The sequence below is a fragment of the Notothenia coriiceps genome, unplaced genomic scaffold, assembly GCF_000735185.1.
Source record: "Notothenia coriiceps isolate Sejong01 unplaced genomic scaffold, NC01 NC01_scaffold00037244, whole genome shotgun sequence".
NCBI lineage: Eukaryota > Metazoa > Chordata > Actinopteri > Perciformes > Nototheniidae > Notothenia > Notothenia coriiceps.
Window position 1 is genome coordinate 18,514,061 of NW_011369945.1, and position 24,655 is coordinate 18,538,715.

General features: G+C 38.9%; 1 protein-coding gene across 1 annotated transcript in view; it reads left to right on the top strand.

Moving 5' to 3' along the window:
• LOC104965380 (protein diaphanous homolog 2-like) overlaps nt 1-24,655 on the top strand; it is a 149,014-nt gene that overhangs the window by 111,414 nt on the left and 12,945 nt on the right. The window contains exons 8-17 of the mRNA XM_010794336.1: nt 4,610-4,684; nt 4,786-4,855; nt 5,533-5,669; nt 8,132-8,240; nt 11,253-11,363; nt 13,188-13,300; nt 16,482-16,598; nt 21,135-21,253; nt 22,586-22,650; nt 23,634-23,738. Coding sequence (XP_010792638.1) covers nt 4,610-4,684; nt 4,786-4,855; nt 5,533-5,669; nt 8,132-8,240; nt 11,253-11,363; nt 13,188-13,300; nt 16,482-16,598; nt 21,135-21,253; nt 22,586-22,650; nt 23,634-23,738 — 1,021 coding nt within the window. The remainder of the gene's footprint in view (nt 1-4,609; nt 4,685-4,785; nt 4,856-5,532; nt 5,670-8,131; nt 8,241-11,252; nt 11,364-13,187; nt 13,301-16,481; nt 16,599-21,134; nt 21,254-22,585; nt 22,651-23,633; nt 23,739-24,655) is intronic.

A 24,655-nucleotide genomic window follows, 5' to 3' on the forward strand; every position in this document is an offset into this window, starting at 1 on the left:
TGCTAGTGAATTAATTTCAGAAAAACAAGTGGATTGTCAAAGAAAAAAAATTCTATGCAAACGTTATTATTAATAACGTTATTATTAATAATAATAATTTAAAAAAGATTAATACAAAAATTGTAATACTTTTTTTTATTTTTATAAAAAAAAAAATTCTATGCAAACGTTATTATTAATAATAATAATTAAAAAAAAATTAATCAATTTTTTTTAATACTTTTTTAAATTTTTATTTGTAATCATCTCGCGACCCCCACTTTGGGAACCCCTGCTCTAGAGGAGGTCTGCATGGAGGAATGGGCCAAAAATACCAGCAACAGTGTGTGAAAACCTTGTGAAGACTTACAGAAAACGTTTGACCTCTGTCATTGCCAACAAAGGGTATATAACAAAGTATTGAGATTAACTTTTGTTATTGACCAAATACTTATTTTCCACCATAATTTGCAAATAAATTGTTTAAAAATCAGACAATGTGATTTTCTGGATTTTTTTTTTTCTCATTTTGTCTCTCATAGTTGAGGTATACCTAGGATGACAATTACAGGCCTCATCTTTTTAAGTGGGAGAACTTGCACAATTGGTGGCTGACTAAATACTTTTTTGCCCCACTGTACATGATGGGATAGTCCCCGCTGACCCTTAACAACACAAACTGTTAAAAAATCAGACGCATAGATGAATATCACAAACACATAACTACATTTTGTTATGGTAGCATGTCAGGAAATCAGTACCATCTTTTTGGGGAATATTTGTAATGTTTTGGAGCTAAAATAAATGCATAACATAACTCTGTGGCTGAAATGTTTTTAGTAAACATTCAGTTGATTCCTGAACACTTGATTTAGGGATTTTAAATGCCTACATTTCTTATCCATTTTAGTAACTAGAACCTCATTCCGCCTAGCAAGTAGGAAGAAATACAAAATATAAAATTGCTTCCCTGAGACTGACCATGAATTTTTTATTTTGCCTGCGGTATATACATGATTGCAAAAAGTAACACAATTTGGTGGCACTTAACTAGAGGATTATAGCCATCAATATTAGATGAAGAAGTTCTCCCTCAAGTTAATGGAATCCTTGGATGCATGCCCGTATTCGAGGGGAGACTGATAAGGAACGGATCATTCAACTTCCTTCCTTAACAGTTGAATTACTATATTGATATTTAAATGGCCCAGAGATACAAATACGTTATGTTTCACCTAACACTTCAGCCACTGTACGTTCTCTGTTCTACTTCCTAAGCCACACTGTTCATCAGATTACAATACTCACAGGTAAAACTGTAAGCTTGTTTACTTTATTGATCTCATCAAATGTTGGGATACATTATTTTTATGAAATGGAGGTATACAAAGAGTGGTTGGCAAGCAGCCTGTTAACCAGAGTGGTAACATTATTAACACTACAAGTAGGATTTGTGGTTGTAGTATAGGTATTTGTATTGTTGTTTGTGTTATTAGTTGTAATAGTATGTTGTCCATAGAGGCAGTTCCTTCGATGAAGAGAGAAAGGGCATTGCGTAGCCTCGGGGAAAATACTGCAGAAGCACCATCTCTCCTTTTCTTTGTGGTAACTTTGGGGACATTTAGAAGGCAAGCTGCTGAAGACCTTAGGGGATACGTGAGGGGACAGGAAATGATCGACAGTATGGGATGTAGGGAGGAGCGGAACCATTTATTGCCTTAAAAACCTTGAAGGAGGACTGCATTATGTTGCAACCTGCAGCAAGGTATACATTCTTGGGGAAAACAAGTTTCAGTGCAGACAATCCAATTCCCTCCTTTCTTTTATGTCCGTTCTGTTTGAGTCCAACAACAATAGAGAGAAGGTAAACATTTCAGACAAACATCTGTTACAGAATACTTTTTTAATTAGTTTAACTTCTTACACCAATTGACTTGTTTGATAGTTGAAATACAACTTTCTCACTAATGTTTTACTCCTACGTTTGTTCCCAATGTGTCAAAGTCAACTTTATTGTCAATCTTTCAATTTGTGTGTACTGACAGAGAGATCGAAATATCGTTTCCCACAATCCCGAATTCAAAAATACAAATATGTAAAAATATGTATATACCTACATATACACAATAAAGAGACACATTTATACATATGCACACATTAAGACATACATGCAAGCACAACAATCAATATATACAAAATAACAGTCACTTCAAAGTGTGTGTTTGTATAAGATTGATCCTCATCCAATTTCATTTGAATGTCAACATATTTACTGCAACCTGTGTATACTCCAAAGCAACAAATCATGTTCACTACATTCTGTGGCATAACTCATTGTAAAGCTGAAAAATGGGTTGCAACATTAACATCATCTCAAACAATTAGCTCTGTGAAAAGTGTAGAAAGGGAGTCGTTAGGTTGGATCGATGCTGTTAGACAAATGTTTATCATTTACTGTTGACCATAGTGAAGTCACATTTTGGCTAGCTCTGACTGCTGGAATCGGGTTTCAGTCTTTCTGACTGTTGGTCACAGTCAGTCAATGGATGGGATGGGTCCCCTGACTGCTCGTTGTGTGACAGCATGTGCATGTATGAACGCTCATTTCCAAAACATACCAGATGTCCAGTTTCTCTTTATGTCCTCCAGAGCCTCTGTTCTGCTCCGTCAGGGTCATCATGAGAATCATCATGAAGACATTCATATCCCTGCATTTGATAAAGTTCTTAAGTAAAGTTTTGGGAGATAAGGAAAACTTCATTTAAGAGTGTAAATTATTGTGTTTTGTTTTGTAATAAATGGTTTTAAAAATGCTATTTGATAGAATTTATGCTTCGGATTAACGCAAAAATAACACATTTAAATGATAACTAATGTTTATTTCTTGAAGTATGGTGAGTGGGAGCCAGTATTCTCAATCTAACCAGATGTTGTATCCCGAGTGAGATCACAGTTAAAGATAGTGGGCATTTAGTTATGATTTGATATTAATAGATATGTAGGAATATTATTATGTATGGGTCCGTCCCACTTGATGTAAAATGTATCAATTTGATTTATATATTATATAAATGATATTATATGTACAGCACTTTGGCTCGATCAAAAATCGTTTATAAATGTGCTATATAAATAAAACTTGATTTGATTTGATTTAATGGTCAGTAATATATTTAAAATATAAAAACATTCAGCTAGCAGCATAACCACCTTATTTGATGTAAATAATAAAAAGCATAGCACGACATAGAAATGAAGTTTAACCTCTACTTGTCCTTGCTGCAGAGAACAAAGCTCTTTATTTCCTTCGCTGCTGTTCTCACACCCCGCGTTGAGGTCACACATTATTTCCAGAGTCTCACGATGCAGTTTCACCGTGTAATAAACACAAGGTTTCTTTACTTTTGTCCTTACCATTTCCTATTGTCTAAACACTGACAATACCATCATTAGGAGCGTAAGCAGAAGCCATGGATTTACGGCACTTGGCTGCCTCTAAATCTTTTTCTTTCTCTTTGTTGTCTAACTTTCTTATTTACTTTTACCACCTCTGTCTGACAAATATAACATCTTATTATTCTGAACTGAACTGAGACAGTTTGTTCTTTATTCTTTTATGGACTTAAATACAATCCAAGCACATATTCACCACTCATTGTATTGTAAACAGACATGTATAAATTGCAATATAATGTTTTGTTTTTATTAAGGAAACAGATCATCATTATACACTACACTAAGTATCAATCACTTGTACATTTCCTCTGCTTGTCTGGTAATGTGATTTTAGTAATGGTAGGTGGGGGGTTGTAGCCTGTCACAGATCAAGGGAATACCTCACCTCAGCTTTGCCAGTCGCCTCAGGCTTAATGCTTCTCATTCGTAACCGAGGGTCTCCTCTGACTCACAGAGTCAATAAAAGAGATTTTAATACTTAAACCATTATTAGTTCAAATCATTGTCAAAAAGGCGGGATGAATCACTGACTTATGCTCTATCAATGGCAGGAAATTGGTCCATGCATTCTGCGTTATTGACACTTAAGGGCCTGAAAACAAGTAATGCTAATGACATAATCTAGCTACCTACCCCCCCCCCTCTCCAGCTTGTCTGTCCTCCTGCCTCAGACAAACGGGCTCATCTGTACTGGATCATTTGCCGTCTCTTGATACGCTGCGGTTTATAGCCAATTATTTCTCGCGATCCATTATCGATTACAGTGTTATCTTTCTTGCATTGCTTAATCTTTTGGCACAGGAACACAGCGGCTCGCAGGGGGGCCGGGAAACAAACTGCCTAGCGATGAGAACACTAGTTTAGATGGATGGTTGTTCATTTGCTTGTAGATGGGAACAGTTTAAATTCAAACTCATTCAGACTTTATTCAGTATTCGAGAGGGTAGGGTGTTTTTTATTTGCAGCTCCCTGTATTAGGAATTTGAAACAACAGCAGTCAATGTATCCAAATAATTAGTATGGATGAATGAAGTCCTCTGAGGTTCACACACTATTGTTTGTGTTTGCTTTGTCCGGTAGTTCAACATGGGTGACAATAAACCGGAAGGACAATTATTATTTTGACTGAATTTTGAAAACTGACTTTTTGTGCATCTCTCTGTCTTCTTTCTAGTTGGGTTAATAATTTTGGTCATGAGGGTCTTGGTCTTCTGCTGGAAGCGCTGGAGAAGCTGCTGGATAAGAAACAGTAAGTGATCTCTTATTACATCCCAGTATCTGGCATTTTTTAAGCGACAGGTTCTGATGCGCTCAATAATCACAATATCCTTTTTCATTTTTGTTTTTCAGGCAAGAAAATATTGATAAACGGAACCAACATAAGCTTATCCAATGCTTGAAGGCTTTTATGAACAACAAGGTTTGTAAGAGTCAACAAAGATTATCTACACACAATGTTACCTCATTATACATGCGTGATTCAATGGTATTGCTTGGATGCAGTCCTAAATGCCCTGCTAATTTCAATTCACTATTTAAAGTGTAAAGACAATGTCTAATATTTAATACCAGTGTGTAAAAATAATGCTATAATAAAGAAAAAACCGGAAACTCTGACAAGCCTGGGATGGTGTCAAACCAAAGGGAAGCACATTTTACTATTTCAAGCACACAGTCTCAGATCTTTTAATTATCTTTTTTTGGGAAAGCCTGGCTCATTTCTCAAAAGTGGCACACATTTCAAGGATAAATGAACTATTGATATTGCTTCTCGTGGAGCTAATCCCCACACGTGGTCTGCTCTGCCCATTCCTTCAGTGGTGGGGAGACTAAAAGGTACAGGAGACTATAAGCATTTGTCCCTATAGTCATGTCCTGAATTGAATTAATTCATCATCCTCTCCATTTTCTCCGATGGCCTCGTTGTCCCTCCTTAAAAGAAAATTAAGGCTAACTATATCTAACTTACATTTGAGCTTCTTTCTATAATTCATTTTTTACCTGAAGTGAAAGTTCCCCATGAATGCAAATGCTCTCATTAATTTATACCCAATGGACCTTTTCTGTTTCCCACCTCCTCCATTCTATGTCTCACAGTATGGACTGCAAAGGATCTTGGGAGATGAGCGGAGCCTGCTGCTGTTGGCTCGAGCCATTGACCCAAAACAGACCAGCATGATGACAGAGACCGTCAAAATTCTGTCTGCTTTCTGTATTATTGGAGAGGAAAACATGTAAGTCCAATTACCTGACTGTTTGTCACATTAAGTTCTCACACATCTTGCTCTTTCTTGAGTCTTGCATAAAATGAAAGACTCAATATGTAAATGTATCCTCCCAATAATGTTACGTTACATACATATTTGGTCACATATCAGATAACGTATTTAAAAGCTTCAGTTCTAATCGCTAAGGTGTCAAATGATTAGCCATTAGGTGTGAATATAAATCCACTTTTGTTCCTTGTTACTCAGGATAATCTGCAAACATCACTGCGGACATTTTCCATTGGATCCATTGTAGACACTGTCCAGAGGTTTCAGTGAAAGATACCATAAACATTTTCAAATATAAGCATAGCTATTTCCCAGCTTACATTGTGGTATTTTGTTTTGCAATTTGACCCTTTAAATATTTTACGTATTTAAAGTTGAAAGTGTACTTTCTCAGTAAATCACAGCTGATAGGGAAACAACACGATACCAATACCAAATATATACATATATATATACAAAGATGATAAAGATTAGGTCCGTCTCCACTCTGTTTTCACTCTCTAATGTTTAGCAAGAAGATAGGAGACGTCTGTTTCTTGTAAACACTTGAATATCACTATTGTTTCAATCGCCTCTCACTGGGTGGCATGTGCTCAGTCAGAGGCTGAGCCGCATGTATTCATGTTAACCCACTGTGAGCATGCTCATCGATGACAGATGACCTCACACAGGATAGACATTTGTAGGGTCCCGTGGTTAGATGATGCAGTTTAGTCTGTTTAATGTGTTGAACTACTCAGTGCAGTTTGCCACGGACACACCGCCCATCTGACAGCTTATAAATTGGATTTAAGGGAGTGTTTTTTATTGTTTCCCTCAGGGCCAGACTAGAATAACAATGGCACTTCAAAGTCAGTCTGTATGCAGTGCTGGAAATAAAAAAAAACACAAAATCTGCTGGAGAAGCTGAGTTCAGCAGAGTGTCTCACACCTCTGACCGTCCAGATAATCCTTTATGAATGTAACACTTTCACACTTTGACATTTAATAAATGATCTATTACAGTCACCACTACACCATGCCCGCAGACAGCTATTTAACCAAATATGGGGAGATTAGATAGTGCATGTCTGTCTGTCTCAATCTCAAAGTGTTCAAGACTAAGTTAAAGCTAGCATGGAAATCTTTGCCATGATCACATCGCTGCATTAAAATGAACCTATCCTGTCAAAATGACAGCCAAAGGAGCCGAGGCGTCACTTTCTTGCTCAAAAAACGTCTCTACCAACCTATGTTGTGACGCTGGCTCATGTTCAACACCCACTTCAGCTGACAGCATCAAAAGGGAACACGACAAGTTAAGCAGATCTATCTGGCCCGTTTGAAGCCTTGCCTGAACCGGCTTTAAAGCTGCTCAGTATGCAGCACCCCCCCATGCTTGTCTGTGACTCTGTAACCCCTATCACAGAGCGTGGCTGTTCAATTTATCTCTTTGTCAAGTTAACTCCACACATACAGTCCTTTTGGTCGGACACACCATCTCGCACACTCACAAAGCAACTGCTATTCATTTGTCATCCTGAAAGTCTTATTTCTTTGTGCTGATAAGGACAATACAAATGGAAAAAACAAGCCAACTGGCAGGTGTGAGTATGAACATGCATAAGGCTGATATTTCTAAGTTTAACCTTTGCCCTTGTGTGTCCATTTATTTATTTTTGAACACATTTATCGGAACAAAAAGGTGAACGTATATCAGACTAAGAGCCCTTTTGTACTCCGGGAGAAAGAAGGTTAAAGAAAGGACTAAGCGTTTCAATATCTCAATTGATTACGGTAAAATAGCGAATGGGGCCTTGAAGTGTCAGAGAGACCACCTGTTTCCAATTATAATGTGTGCACTTGTAAATCACTGTTTACATAAGTGCTCAAAAGACATCAATTAACTTTTATTGCATCCTGTGTGTGTGCGTTTGCATGTGCAGCACACCATTCCTCTTTCATTTACAATTTAGAGGCGGAAATTGTCCAATGTTCTATTTAGCGGAGCTGCCTTGAGCCCTTGCAAGTGCTCAATTTGCTTACCTTCTCAATAGGCGTATTTGCACATTAGTCCCTACTATAATTTTCATCCTTTCTCACACAGCCAAATACACTCATCCACAATTGCTTTGACAATTGAAAACATTTGCAGTAAAACCCTGTTTTTGTATAGCATCACTTTAGTAACAAGCATGATGAGGTCAAAATTGGATACTGCCACAATAATAGACCAGATTGCATTCAAAGAGATGGAGCGCGGTAACATTTGTCAGGGCGACCAAAGACTGGCCGAGCAAATGTCCACACCAACACACAGGGGAGATAAGATACACAGTGGTTGAGCTGGAAATTGTGAGTAAATGTCCTGTCAGTGAGGTGATAAAAGTATTTGTTGACTCTTGTGTTGTGCCTGCTCCCTGTTCCCTGTTTTCTTCCAGCCTGGATAAGATTCTAGCTGCCATGACAATTGCTGCAGAGAGGAACAACAAAGAGAGATTTGCTTCGATTGTGGAAGGACTGGAGAACCACGAAGCCCAGCAGCTCCAGGTTAGGAATCACACCAAAAAGAAACACAATAACATCACTGTCTGATAGTTATTATGAATGAGTTTGTTTTGTTTTAAAGGGGACCTATCATGCAAAATGCACGTGTTCCTGTCTTTTATACAAACATGTGTCCTCTCTTTGTAAAGAGATTCTGAAAGTTTCAGGAAAAAAGATTCACTCACTTTTCATCCTGATCCATTTCTATAAAAACCTGTCTGAAAATGAGCTGATCAGATTTCGGCCACTTTATGATGTCATAACGGTTTTTTGGCTTGTATAATCATTAGCCAATCACCAACCAAGGTAACCCCCCCCCACACCTTATCACCTGAATCACCATTGTGTTCTTTTTAACCAAATCTCTCTCAGAGGGGCGTGGGGAGGGGCTCCTTATTTTCATCTAAAGTAACAGACAGAGAATCAGCACTTTGGAAACAGGACTGAAACAGAGGGGATTATGGGTAATGCTGCAATGATCTGTTTGGTGTTTGGAGCAAAACACTTCAGAGACATGTTTTGTATATATCTGAGACCTATGATATATTGATGAAAAACAGTATAATAGGGGACCTTTAAAGGATAAAGGTGACCCTAATGGTTATTTGGCCAAAACTCTTAATTAATTAATTTTGCACTTAGAACACTCAACATTTCAGTATGCCTTGAGTACACACTTATTAATACAATCCAAACCTTTGAAATGAAGCAGGTAACTTATTAACAAAAGCAGGAGTTCTGCCATGTATTGCGGAAAGAAACCCATCACAGTCCAGTGTTATTCACACAAATCCCGTTTTGTCTTTAAAACTACATTTGATGCCAGACCATACAGACATTGACAGTCGAGTCACTCTGGGGCCCGTCGTGCCTCAGCTGTCTTCATACACGTGTTTTTCTCTGCTTTTCTTACTGTCCTTGGGTCCCCTTGTCAACCCCGCTGCACCTCTTGTACATGATGGGATGTGATCACTTCGCTATTGAAATGCACCTGGAGCTCCATTGCCACTGCTTTAATCCAAAACACCTGCTTCATTGAGGACATCTGCTGAGTTTTGCGAACACAAAAAAAAAAGATATATAAAAAATAGCAGAGGTTGAGTTCCAGTGAAACCTTTTGTCTCTTTTCTCTCTTCTCACATTTTCTCCTCCTCTCACTATCTTGCTCATTTTTTCTCACATCTTACAAATACTTCCCCTTGCTTTTTTCCACACTGCTGTCAAGTTGTGTCTCAGAGGACTCGGTGTGAAAGGGCAACTACTGTAAAGCACCTACCTCTCTTCATTTCCACTAGTCTTCTTTAGCAGCAGGAAAAAAACTTTACAGCAGCAATAAAATCGAAGCTTAAAACATGTTTTGTGAAACAAAAGAAGGGAATTACTTAAGGAATTACCTTTTTAACTACGGGGATTGTGAAGTCATGAAGGAAACTGATGAGGCGGGCGGTGAAAGTGAAAGTAGATATTCTTTTATTAGGGGGCTGTTGTTTTTCCTTTAAATTTTGCGGTTAATGAAATGAAGCTCTGCTAATTGTGAAGTAAATGAAAATGCTTTGCTGATGCAGGGGATTCCAGGAAATTAATAGACTTTTGTTATCCCAAACCTGTTAAGGGCTGTAGAAGTAGACTTAGATAATGTCATTAAACATTTTTTGCCGCAGTTCAGGCTATGCTTGCCTGCTGAACACGAGAGAAACTCTGCATTTCAACTTTTAAAAAAACCTCCCATCTGTCGCAATTTGATCACGATGTTTGGAACCCGCACTGCAGCTCTAAACACAGAGAACTCCCCAAACCTGAACCCCAACACAACCGCTTCCCACTCCACAGTACATGCTAGGTATTTCTGAGTTGCTTGATGTACGTTTCAATTTCCATGCAGAAGAAGAGAAAGAATTTTTCATGAGCTCCACAGCTTTCTTGCCTCACATCAATTCTGTGAAGATTTGGTGGAATGTCTTTTATGAATGCGGCTTCTGGTGGATACAGTAAAATGTCAGGTTTCAATGCACAGGTCTGGTTCCAGGCTCTAAAGCTTTGGTGGAACATGAACAAGTCAGCCATGTTCCTGGAGCCGCGCACTGGTGCAACGCAGTCAACAGCGGCACAACCTTTACTGCGACAAGCATGTGCTTTCCCAATGGGAGCGTACAGTATTTCACAGTATATCTGTATTGCATAACAACATGCACCAAAACAAACCAATACTCTTCATTTCAAATACATTTCTGTTCTACCTTTCATCAAATAAAAAATAAATTAAATTATATTATTGCACTAGTCAATCACAATCAACATTACGTTATTTGTACAACAGTATATAAATATTTAGGGTGAAAGCAATAGAATGATTGATAAGAGAGTATTTCAGAGGACATTCTTGGAGCTTCATTTCTAGGTTTTAGTAGGTAAGACATTTGATCAAACTGACCCAGGCAACTACACAAAATCAGCATTGTTTCGGCTCTTATTAATAAAGCAGAGCATTCAGAACAGGAAGTACAGGGTCAAAGTTTCAGAAAACGTTGTTTTACAGAATCCATGGGAATCCTTCAGCCTGCTATCGATTTTTTGTCCAAGGAAAACTGTCTTATCCATGGCTTGCTCCCCTGAAACACCTTACTGCTCATTATCATTCATCAGCGATTTTTCTTAACCCCCCTCTCTCACCCTATACACCCTATACACACGCACGCACGCACGCACACACACACACACACACACACACACACACACACCGCGGCTTTTCCCTTACCAATAAATCCATTAATAATGCGCAAACTGTGCTCTCTTTCTCTCTCTGTCTCTCTCTCTCTGTCTCTCCTTACCCTTCTTCCCTCATCGATGAAATCCATCCGTCTCTGTTTCGGAAAGAGAGTGTTAAGAGAAACAGTTATGCTAAAAGACATATATTTTTACATACAAAAACACAAAAGGTAGACTCATACTATTACGTCTTGTATGTGTTATTTCTTATTTGTAGTCTTTTCCTTATTTTGTGTGTCTCCTCCACAGGTCGCCTGCATGCAGCTGATCAATGCGCTGGTCACCTCCCCCGATGACCTGGACTTCCGGATACACCTACGCAACGAGTTCTTGAGATGTGGCCTCAAGAAGATCCTACCTGTGAGTATTCAACCTTTTCACAGCACATGGCTGCATTATTCACATGCATGAGAACTCAAGGTCGCTCCTGACTTTGTGAAAGACCTTTTTGCCCAAATATTTACTTTTTCCTGTGTCAATCGGTATATTCGATCAATGCTATTCATTACACATTCTGGTCAAATAACACAGCACTGTGGTGCCTTAGTAATTCTGTTATAACCTTACTTTTAATAGTAATGATTCCCAGAGGCTCTTTGAATATTTTCTAACTGCAACTAGTAGATCACATTATATCAGAACAAATCAGAGTTTGAATGTGTGCTGTTTAAAATTGTCCAAATTTGAAAATGTCTTTGAATATATAGTTAACAAATGACTAAAGAGCGTTTTCAGTCATTCAAAAACTTGGAACAACATGTGCTATTATGTAATTTTGTTTAGTTTTAACGATAAGGCATTCAAACCAAATAATCCAGGTGTCACTTAAAGGTAGGCTAGGTAATTCACTTCAGATACACTTTTTGTTATATTCCATGGAATGCTCTTAACATCCCGATAGCAATGAATAAATTAAATACATTTGACAAAAACATTCATCTGTGGAAGCCGTGGCGCTGTAAAAAGCACGACCAATCATCTGAGCCGGCCCGGCTAAAAATAACTGGATGGCCTACCTGCCTGTCAGCCTTCCATCTGTGCACAAACTTATCTCGTGCCCTCATTGGTCATGTGCGCGTTCGTGTGTGTTGGAGGAGGGGCTCTGTAAGGAAGTGGCAGATTGTTTCCGGTTGTGTATTTTCAAATTCTAGCGCACTCGAGCTGGTTTCTCCAAAATTACCTACCCCACCTTTAAGAGAAATGTCATACATAAGAAAAGTTTTTCTTATAAAGTAAATTAGTAGTAGTAGTTCTCTCGGTGTAACTAGTAGTAGTAGCTTGTGTCAGATGTGATGCAGTGCCAGCCCCTCATCACAGGTCGACCTGGCATCATTAGCAGCAGGCCTACAAATCTTCACATGAGGCGAAGGCAAACGAGCCCCAACTCATCACTCAAGCTCTCATTTGTAGCGAGTGGGGTGAGCGTGTCACAAAGCCAGTTGTTAATAAGTCATCCCAGCTGCTCCTGTTGATTATTACTGCCATCACTTTAATTATCTTCTATTCTGCCCCGTGATATGAAAGAGTCTCAGTGTACAGTCATTTATGAATGCCACATTCACCGCTTTTAATGCCCACATTCAAACTGACACTCGTTCATCTAATTATGAGTTATGCTCGAGAGCCAGCGTAGCCGTCGGCGAAAAAAAGAGATCACCACTGAAAAAATAGCAAAATCTGTTTTGTTCTTATAGTCCTTGACACATGTACTTGGCCCTTCTTTTCTACTTCCCTTTTTTTTTTGTTCAATTGTGCTCCTCCCTCTGAACCACTGTTGCTCAAGACAGATGGTGCGCCCCAAAAACAGTGCAGGGTGATTGATACCTGCAGAAATTGGGTTACATTTGGCCCTGTCTCTGTCTGTAAACTCCACTGCCGGTGATTCATAGAGAAGTGGTGAAGAGCACTGCCGGAGCCCCTCGTGGCTGGAACAGGTGTGCAGGAATAGGTTCTGTCTGGAGAGAGAGATTCCAGGGCGTCTCAGTTCAAAGTTCTCTACAGTACTCTACTAATATACTAGTATCACCGTTTTTACAATAGGTGACACAATTCCAATTGTAGAGGAATACGTTTTTAAAGTTATTTCTTGCAGGTGATACAATTCTTATCATAATCTACACTGCAAGATGACCTTTGTGTAACTTCACACGTTCAGCTATGTTCTGTGTGTCTAACTCATTATAGGAGCTGAAAGAGACAGAGGAGCTCGACATTCAGCTGAAGGTGTTCAATGAGAATAAGGAGGAGGACTCCATCGAACTCTCACATCGCCTGGAAGACATCCGCGCTGAGATGGAATATCCTTTTTCCCCCCTCCCTCTGTGTGAATATACAGATAAATCGGCCTGCAGAACTAACAGTGTGAGATGAGTGTATATTGTGGGTTTGGTCAAGCTTTAAGGGCTTAAGCCTCTCATAGCTTGGTTCATTAGAGAAGGATTTGATGAGCCAGAGCACAATATCCAGCTCCGTCTCTGACCAGGTATAGGTAAATAACCCTGTCATCTGAACCTCCCACCTATGCACTCTTCCGTTTTATTGACTATCATCCTTGTCTCCTCTCCTTTCCTCTTCTATTTGACTTATAGGACTGTAGACAAAAAACAAAAAAAAAGAATATCAGACTGGCTGGTTCTTACCAATTATTATTAACAGAACAAAATCAAAATGTGTTATGTTGAGTCATATTATATTACATGCACACTATTTCTCCTGTAAAGGCATTATCACTCATTGTCTTACTGTTCCATTTTTCAAAATTTGAATTGTCTCTCCCCCACCGATCTGCCAGTGTCCATTTGACTCCAAACATGCAGAGTAGAAGTTGATAAGGTGAGATTTAAATGAGTCCAGAGTTAGACACTTCTCCAAGCATCCCAGAGAATACCCTTTAATTATTCACAAATCTTCTCTGCGGCTATGTATGAACGTCTGACATTGTGAGCAGACAAACCAGACGCTGACATTGTTATGCAGATGGTCATTCGCACATCCTCTTTCTTCCACAAAATCCCCGACTTTTAGTACTGGCACCAAGTTCCGCAGTGAGTGACAGTGTGTGTTGACACATGAGGGTGAGGGGAGGAGGTTGTGGATGTGTGGGAGTGGAGAGGAAAAACAAGTGCACCTGGATTAATGATGTGCTTGAGCAGGTTCACAAATGAGTAGGCCCAATGTTTGTTTCCAAGGACAATGTGGTATTGATCTGCAGACTCTGAGCATGATTCGAATTCCCAGGCTACCTTTTTGTTCATTTTTCCGCATAGCTCTCAAACACCCACACACACAACTGCACACACACGTATATGCATGATATCACGCTGGTAGTACTTCTACTTCCTGAGCATTGCATATGTGTCTTGTTTCTACCAGCAGTTTCATGAATATTAACCCAAGGGGCTCGTCTCCTCTGTGTCCGGCCCCGGTCCAGGTGCAAGGAGGTGACTCCAGGCCACTAATGCATATTAATGAGCTGTGGAATGGTGATTGATTGACCCCAGCACTGACTGGCCGACGTCACACCTGACTGCCACTCATGTTTATTCATTATTTCAAGAGGAAGTGTAAAGAGAGAGACTGAGAGCGAGAAAAGACAGCGTGGAGGGGGTGTCACCGAACGGATTGGCATTCTACATTAGGTTTATGTCTGCAGCTTAGTGATAGACGAAGCTAGTTGGATACTTTCCCAGTCTGAGCTCCTTCTCATGTCCTCTCAAATGCTGCTGTGGTGAGGCTATAATTGAATCTCGCAGGATTGGTAATTCTCCCAGGCTTCATACTCAGCTAATACAAGGGAGGGAAATGATACTGCAGCGGAGCCTGTATTCCCATCCCTCTCTCTCCCTCTAAAAATTTGATATGGGATACGAGTTTAATTACAGGCATTGTTGAAATTAATAGGAAGAGTGTCAAACAGTATTTAAAAGAATTGATTTTCTGCAATTGCAACTGCTGCAGATTGTTTTGTGTGGATGATGGCATGGGAAATGGAGAATGCAGTTAAGTGCTGTTTTTTCTGTTTTTGAGGGAATAAATTATTATTTTATTTTTTTACAGAGTCATCATTCATTAGCTGTTGATGTAACATGACAAATAACATTAGGAATAAATAAAGCATTGACAGAACCGTTTAAAACACGTTAAAACATGTCCGCTCTAATCGGTCATGGGTTTTGAATAACACCATTAGTAAATCTGTCAATTTTTACAAGATGTTTGTAGTAGTGGATTTAGAAATATGACGGTTGCTATAGTGATCTTTTTGGTCTTAATTCATTCTGTACACTCAAGCGAAAAAAACTTATGCATTTAACAGATATATTCTCTACCTGATACACTAGGGAGAAGCATCACAACGTGGTTCATTCTGCCTCCATTATGAAAGTGTTGCTTCACTGTCTCTTTCACTACGTACATATTTAACACATTGTCAAGATCTGCACTTCATGTTAGGATGCCAATCAGGTTTTCATCACTAGAAGCTTAACAGGGTTCTCTCTACTAAGTCTTTTTCTTTTGCATGTGTGCTCATATCTGAAAGGCTTATTCCACTTTTTCAAACAAGATGAGTCTCCACGGGGAAATCCTCCTTTCTCAAGCAAACAAATTAAATAGGCACCAAATCATCCAGTTTCCTGGGGTCTTTGCTTTTTGGAGCTACACTTTTAGAACCCTGGTAGAATCACAGATTCAATTATTTTGAAATGAGGTGCTTGTCTTATCCTATACTATACTGTATGTCATACTGGTCCTTGCATTGTTTTTAATTTGATCCTTTCAATATCAAATGTTTCTTTGAAAAAAAAGCATCGCCTTTAGAACACATACTCAGTGAATCTTTAAAATACATAGTTACAGGGTATTTGAAAACAGAAGAATACAATGATGGACAGTCTGACTTAACATCTGTTTTATATGTCAAAGCCATCACTTCTTCCTCCTGGGGAAAGCAAACGTAAGACACATAATCAATACCTTTTGCAAATGTAATAACTTGGATTTTTCGCTTCTGACTGAATGTCAGTTTTAATCTGAGAAGTGAACCATATTTTTTCCCAGTGATTCCCCATCATTCTTGCTTTAAACATTCAAACACATGACTTTTTCTTGTAATTAACTTTCTGTATTGTCAACGCTTTCAAGTGACAGGTAGACCATAGGGAGCATTCCTTATTACCAGGCCCCTCCTCAAGTTACCTGTTTACACTGTTTTAGCTCCCCTGAGAGAGAATGAATAAGACAAATCACATCTCTGTTTGCTTTTGCACAATGATGCCTGTCAGAAACCCTGAAGTGAGGAACTGGGGGAAAATAAATACATGGGTAATAACAAAACACAAACTAATAAAAAAGTAAATGTTTACGAGGAGTTGAATGAACGTGAATAGAAACTCAAATTGTGTGTTTTCTCAAGAAGTTTACTCTAACTGTTGACTGAATTGATTGTTTGAATTGTTCTCCTTAACTTGCCTCCTGTACTGATATGAATGAAGTATACCACCTCCTGTCCAACATGGTGAAAGACACTGGATCAGAGACCTACTTCCTGTCAATTCTTCAACACCTTTTGCTTATCAGGAATGACTATTACATCAGGTAAGTTCTTTGATTTTTACAAACAGCTTGTCTCTTAAATAACCTAATGAAGTTCCTCTGTGTTTGGATATACTCACCATTGTTTTTTATGGAAGTACATAGTTGTGTTGCTTCTGTGGGTGTGTTTCATTGTCTTTGACAACACAAACATACAACCAGGTATTTGTTTTGTACATTGTTCCCCCCAAAACTTAAAGATGTATTCAAGTTTGGAGCAAAACCTAAAATATCTTGATATTTCTGTAACTTAGTTTGCATATAACTGCTGCCCATGAACGCAACATCTATTAGCTCAGAGAAGAGTGGTCTAAATGTCATGTGGAACTTGACTTGAAAGACACACTGACCCATAGAACATAATGACACACATTAATTCCTTCCGTGCAAGCTCACATTTAACAATGTTGAGCAGGTGGCAATTTATTAGAGTAGTAATAATTTCTTTATTATTCAAGTATTATGTCATTTTAAATGGTTGGGCTTGCTTTCTGCCTTTCTTTTGAGGATCAAATAAGTCATACACTGGGAAGGAAAGCTTCTCCTCTGAATGGAGTGACACTGATGAATTCACTGCTGTGTCAGACCTTTTTGCAGAAATAAGACTTTAAAAAACAGGAGGGGCGTGTGACTTTACCATAGACAAGTTGCCGGTGCTTTGGAGTTATAAATTATTCATTCCACATCTCCTCTTAGGAAGTGAGAAATGAAATTCACATTAACCAGCTAGTTCAGCCCACCTCAGCTCCAGTGTCCATGTCCGCCTCTGTGAGAAAACACTGCGAGCGATCAGTACCAGCGCTCATAAAAAATGATCGTCTTTTTAAAGATATGTTTTTGAAATATTTTTTCCCTCCAGCCTCCATCACAAATGCAAGGACACACCCACACATGTGGACACACAGACATCTATACTAGGAATTCATTTTGACCGAGGCAGTTTATTACACATACATCACTGGTGTGTGATTTCACATGATAGAAGATGCAGTACCACGGTACATGCAGCTTTTTTCCATACATACTATCCATATTTTTTCAGTCTTTGCCAATAAAGTAATGATCCTTTCATGTCATGGTCAACATCGGGTGACTTTGAAATAGTAATAGTACAATGTCCCATTAGAAGTAGTTGTGCGATCGATCACAATCATGCATCTCCAAGAATGTGTCATAGCAACAAAAAGCTCTAGTCACAATTGTTTAATGTCCTGCATGTTGTAGACACGTGTGACCTATTGTTGCTTTGTCTTCGAATTGTGCTCATAATATTCCATCTAAAATAAATTATTAGGTTGTTATTTTATTGTATTTCTTGGAAATAATAGCACACATTGTAGCTTGATTCATACATCAACTACATATCTAAATTCAATGATAATTAATGTATCAGTATAATACATATTCTAATAATAACTTCAACAGCGGGCCAAGGGTTTAAGTGCTCTGTCTACTGTCATTCCTCCTAACACAACATTAGTTGTTGCGCTCCCCTCTGGGACTTGGTTTATTTTTGATAATTAATCTCTCACTGCAAGCCTAATGAATGGGAGCACACCAAACCCACCCAGTAAATATAGAGCAGATCTGCTCTTTTGGAGCCTAGTGATATGGGGATTAAACTGGTTATGTGGAGCAGAGCTGGATCAAGTGGCTTGGGCTGTGCTGAACTGCGAGCTATCATTGGAAGAAATAGAAGGTGCCAAAGTGAAAGAAGAGGTGGGGAATGATGCAGGGGACATTTGCCTGCTTCTGGAGCCCAGCCCTGCCCACTGTGGAGGGGCCTGACAGTTCTGGGTCACTCTCTGCATCTCTAGTTATCTCCACCCAGCCCCTATCTGCTGGGTGGTGGCGGAGGATGGAGGACGGAGGGAAAATAGGGCGGCTTATTGAGATAATAATGTGGTGTACATTGGTGACAGTTGTAAGCCGAGTGCCACAGTGCTTAAGCCATGCAGGGCGATGTGTGAGCTTTCACTAGCTTGTTCCAATCATGAGTGGGCGAATCTACCAGCTCAAGCTTAATGTATGGCATTTCATGCTTTCAAAACAGTGCACCTAAATGCTGATTTATTTTTATTTGCTTTGGCTCAGAATTGTGTGTTTTTCCTTATTTCTGTTCATAATGTGATATGGCCTGTCCACCCACAAGGCACCAGCACAACATAGCTGTTAGATATATGGGCAACAGTGAGAAAGCTTTGGAAATAAACTTCATTTCGTTTAAATATTGATAAAATAAGTTGCTGTTTTTCATGTTCCTTTTATTTTCAACACATACTTAGATATAAGTGCTTTCTTGGAATTAGACAAATTCACCCTCCTGAAAACACTTTGCTCACATCTCCGCCTGCCCAAATCAATTATTACATTTCAATAACGCGAATCAAATCAAACTTTATTCTTAGAGGACTTTTCCAACACAATGGTAAAGTGCTTTGTAAAACCAAAAACATTAACAACAATGAGGAACAATACAAAGCTCCCCTTTCCAGTTAATAAACACATAACACATTAATAAGAACACCTACTACCAACAAAGGACTGAATAAAACAATAATAAAACAATAAAATGAAGATACAAATAAGATTATGCAATAATACATTGAGAATAAATATCAATTAAAATCAAAATTAAAAAGGAGGGTCTTGAATTGGCACTTAAAGTATGAACATCCCCCCCCTCCTCAGCCCTACGGGAGGCTGTTCCACACTTGTGGGCTGTAATAATAAAAAGACGCCTCTCCATGGGTCTTTGTTTTCACTTCAGGTGTAATTAAAAGGCCAGCACCAGAAGACCTGAGGGTTCTAAAAGGTTTATGAGGTGAAATACCATTAAGAGCTTTAGAAAACAATAAAACAATTTAAATATCAATTCTAAAGCTCACAGGTAACAAACGCACAGTTTGAATCAGAAATGCAACAATTAGTTGGTGTCATCCACATGCGTTTGCTCCTGTGATTGTTGTTAGTAATTTAATGAACATCTCTTTTCTAACTGAATTATTCTCGAGGATTATTAAGGGTCAGTTTTTCTACTCCAGATTCCTCCGTCCAATTGCAATAAATGTAGCTTGAGTGGTAATTGGACGGAGGAATCAGGTGTAGAAAACTGATCCTTAATAATTATCGAGAACAATTCAGTTAGAAAAGAGCTGTTCCTTAAATTAGTAACAGCTATCACAGAAACTGACTCTAGACATTGTAATATTCACAACAAAAAGTATTTGACACATTTTACTTACTTGAATCTGACAAATCCAGTCCAATGAAACAAAGAGATGTTGCTCGTTTGAAGATTTGGAAGTTGCGTATGGCCAGAGGGCAGGACCCATACACACATTTAATACCCGATAGCATTGTGAGGCTGAACAAAAGGACCTTTTGATTATGTAAATGTAGTATTTCTATCCAAAAAACAAAACATTTACTGACTTTTTTAGGATAACTTAAAGGTGGGGTAGGTAATTTTGGAGAAACCAGCTCGAGTGCGCTAGAATTTGAAAATACACAGCCTGAAAAAAATCTGCCACTTCCTTACAGAGCCCCTCCTCCAACACACACAAACTTGCACATGACCAATGAGGGCACGAGATAAGTTTGTGCACAGATGGAAGGCTGACAGGCAGGTAGGCCATCCAGTTATTTTAGCCGGGCTGATGATTGGTCGTGCTTTTTACAGTACTAAGGCTTCCAGAGATGACATTTTTTTATGGATTTTTTGTCAAAGCACTTAAGATATTCATTGCTATCGGGATGTTAAGAGCATTCCATGGAATATAACAAAAAGTCTATCTCGAGCCGGTTTCTCAAACTTACCTACCCCACCTTTAAAGTAATGTTGTAAAATTACAACCGGGGGCCTTACAGGGTTAAGAGGAACACAAAACAAGTTGTCTCTTCCGTGAATTTAACCATCAACTTCTGGTCAATGTCATGCTATGAAATAAATTATTTCTCAGTTTGGAGCTCATCTTACGCTGCCATTGTATTTGCAAAATGTCACTTGCAATTAGAGTTGATAATGTTACTGAGAAAAGGTCACATAGAAACCTGCGTGGCGGTATTGGACTCTGGGGCTCATTCACACACCCCGCTCAACAACACCAAGCACTCAGTCTCACTCCTAACTGGCCGAAATGTTTTCCCGGTCATTGTGCTTTCAATTACACACATCTCACTGATTAGATTTACATTTCACTTTTTATGGTTGCTCTAATTGGCAAAGATGATTGCAAATTAGGCAAGAGGGCAAGCGTAGCCTTGGCTACCGTCTGTCACCTTGAAATGGACAGACTAACACACACCTGGCTTCTGGGTGCCCATTAATCTGCTAATTTCATGATCGGGGTGAAGCAAGTGATCAAATTTAATAGGGTTCCTATTTTCTCCAGCGGTACACTTTCTGACATGGCATTTTGTGACCTCTAGCTCGGATAAGGGAATTATTTGTGGCTAATTAGCCTTGTAGAGTTTGTGTCAGTCATATATTTCTGTGGCTTGTCTAATTGTTCTGCTTCATGTTTTTTGACCCCTCAGGCCTCAGTATTACAAGGTGATAGAAGAATGCGTGTCCCAGGTGGTTCTGCATCGCAGTGGGATGGACCCTGACTTTGGCTACAGTAAACGATTGGACGTGGACTTCACCCACCTGATTGGTACTTTTTGAATGGCTTCCCATTTCCTCATTCATTCATTTGACATTTGTGTTGGCAATGGTTTAAAATGATTCATAAAAGTCTTAAAATGTTGTAGTCAAGATCCTTATATCCAAACATTATCCTCAATTTCACTTGTTTTGAACTAAACACGTACAGGAGGCATGTTATTGATGTTAGTAAAAAAGGTCACTCTATTTATCCACCCTGATATTTTCTCTGACAAACACCTGCAGTGGTTCGACCTATAAGACAAGGTCGTCTGATTATTCATGAATAATACATTATATCTGGTCAAATGAATTCAGCCAGTTCAAAAACATTGCACATGTGGTTTTCCTGAGTTACTCATTTGCAGAGCGATGTTCCTCGAATCATAGGCAAAACATCTTTTTGCACTGCATTTCTAATGGAGATTTACTTTCAAACAGAGAAAATATATAAATAACACCACTTTCTCGCATCTGTTGTGTCACAAACAGTTCTGCGACTTGCCAACAAAGGTTCATTATGCTTAAGTTTCTAACACATTCAGAGAGAAATATCATATTATTGAATAAGTTATTTCACTCACTTTACTGCAATTTAATCAGTTGAGGAAAATACTTATAACAACATGTTTTGTTAAATTCACATAAAATGAAATAGGTGACATTACATATAGTCATGAGTCATTTGAAGGTGCGTCTCCTCTATTCTTCTTTCCCGTTTTCTTTCACATTCCGGTGTTTCCTATTTTGAGAGGGGTAAACCTGCTGCGCGATGTGTGATCTAACAATCATTTACACCTAAAACTTGCACATACACGATCCTTCAGGTGATTAATTTCTAGGTTAATTGTACCATGTATGGGCTTTTGAACATCTACCCAAATACAACAAAAAAACGAAACACACAAAAAGGAATTTGAAAAAAGATACGTTGGCAGAACACTGTTTCTGTTTAGTACTTTTCCACTATTCAAATAAAACATTTTGACTGATGTCACGCAGACTGTATGTAAAGTACATTTTGAACATATCATAAAATGCTATACCCTTAACATCTAAGGTTATATGATTCATATGAAGGGCTTAAATTCCTTCATGATGTACTTTTTACAAATTGTTATAGTGATAAGCATCTATGATTTATAACAGCTTTGTAAGCCAATCTTAAGATGTAAACATTTAATAGATCTAACATACCATTTTAGATAGATTTCCAATCATACAAGCTCTAATATACTTTGAGAAACACGAGCCAGGTCTAATTGTAACTTTCACATCAGCAGGTAATGATGCACATCGCTCCTTTGAAGTGTCTCCTAACTGTGGCTCTCTTGTCTTGCAGATCAGTGTGTGGATAAAGCCAAAGTTGAGGAGAGTGAGCAGAATGCTGCAGAGTACTCCAAAAAGGTGAGACATTAATCACTCCCAACAGCCCCCTCGGTCGGCTGGCTCCCATCAGGAAAGTTTTTCCTCCCTAAGAGCTCCCAGACAAGCTATTGATTTTCCATGCCCTGATCAATACCTGGGTGTGACGCTACATGATCTGTATCAGCATTACAAGAATCAATGCCGATGTACTGATGTATACTTATTTGTGCACAGTGCCGGGACAGAGTTAAAATATGTGCCGGCTCTTTTAATTCTGTTCTGCATTTCAAGCTGGCTCTTCAAGGGGTTCTCCCTTTATCTAACATTTCCTTTTCAGGTAATTACATAGATTAATGGTTGAGAAGGTAGCAATTTCTAAAAATAACTTTTCTTTAGCGCTGATCAAATCTGAATCAATACTCTTCAGTACCAATTTCTTGCCTCAATTGCATTACAGTATACTGTTTTGCTGTATGATGAAAACGTTAGTTGACAGAATATTTATCTCATGCACTGCTGTCAAATGTTTTTTTTTATCAAAGGTTCCCAAATTAAACTTCAATTGTGTCTTTTATTAATTTGATATTGAAAACTTATCATTTGAAACCTTACCTCCTGCTTATGTTTTATGATGTTTTAATGTATCTTAAAGAGCCTCACTTTCCCTGGCTGGCAAAACACCCAGGGGGTCCTGGATGTTTTTTTCCTCAAGAATCCTGTGATAGCAGCCCACCGCCTACCCTGCTGGGCCATTGAAATCATTGTAGCGACATGTCTTGGTTTCTGCAAAGGTTAGATCCATCAACATTAATGAAAGCCATGCCTGACACAAAGACGGAGGACACCAGGGTTTTGGGGCCATGAGAGCTATGAATAGAAATCGGCCAGTGTAAGACAGCGTGTTTTGGTTGCTGTTGATGTGCCCTGTGGCTGCTCTCTGGAGACAATGTGCCGCTCACCAACCTGTGTGTGTGTTTTCATCTATCTCATATGAGCACATACTTGCTTTTCTTTTCTGACAGTTTGATGAGGAGTTCAGTGCACGGCAGGAGGCCCAGGCCGAGTCTCAGAAGAAGGAAGAGAAGATCAAAGAGTTGGAGGGGAAAATCCAGGCCCTGGAGTCCCAGGTAAATCCATACAGAGGAATCCCACTGCTCTGCAAAACAGTTTTGTATTCCCCTAGACATCTTTTAGATATATGTTTTCCAAAAAAAGCACAAAACAGAAAGTACTGCAAATTCTAATATCCAAAAGTTCTTTTGATCACTGTTCTAAGTGGGAAAAAAACACTCATGCAATCTTATATTGGAAAAAACAGGATGTTTATCCTCCAGAGGCAGGGCCGTTTCTAGCTTTTTGGGGGCCCTATGCAAGATGCTGTTTGGGGGCCCTAGTTTTTACAGTTTTTTAACTACAATGGGGGAATTCCGAAGCCTTTAAGATGATCTGTGGAGATGCATCAATCTGTTACACTTTAAGAGGAAAACAGGCTAATTTCACGAAAACCAAGCAATTGAAACTTACAACAAATGATATTAAAAAGGTAAACAATAAGGCTCCTCTATGTCAATGAATGCAAGAGATGCAGCATTTTCTCAACAATGTGACAGCCCAACGATGATTTGGACTTTATTACCCCAAAAACACAAGCCACAGCTTTGCTATCGTTGCAGTTGAGTTGTGTTTATATCCTACATTTTATTTCTAAGCATATAATGCTTCACCGAACACAGGAGGGGGCTTGGCTGTCTACAAATAAAGACCGCTAATTTTAATTAGATTACTACGAATCAGGGAATAGCAAGTTCGAGTCCCACTGCAGTCAGCAGGTCGTTGTGTCCCTGGGCAAGGCACTTCACCCCAAATTGCTCCTGTGGGGATTGTCCACAGTACTGAATGTGTGTAAGTTGCTTTGGATAAAAGCGTCTAACAAATGACATGTAATGTAATGTAATTATCCCCAAATATATTGAGGCTGAACCTGAACTTTCAGCTTGGGGGCCCCCTAGTGGCCCTATGTGGCCCTATGTGTCTGCATAGTCTG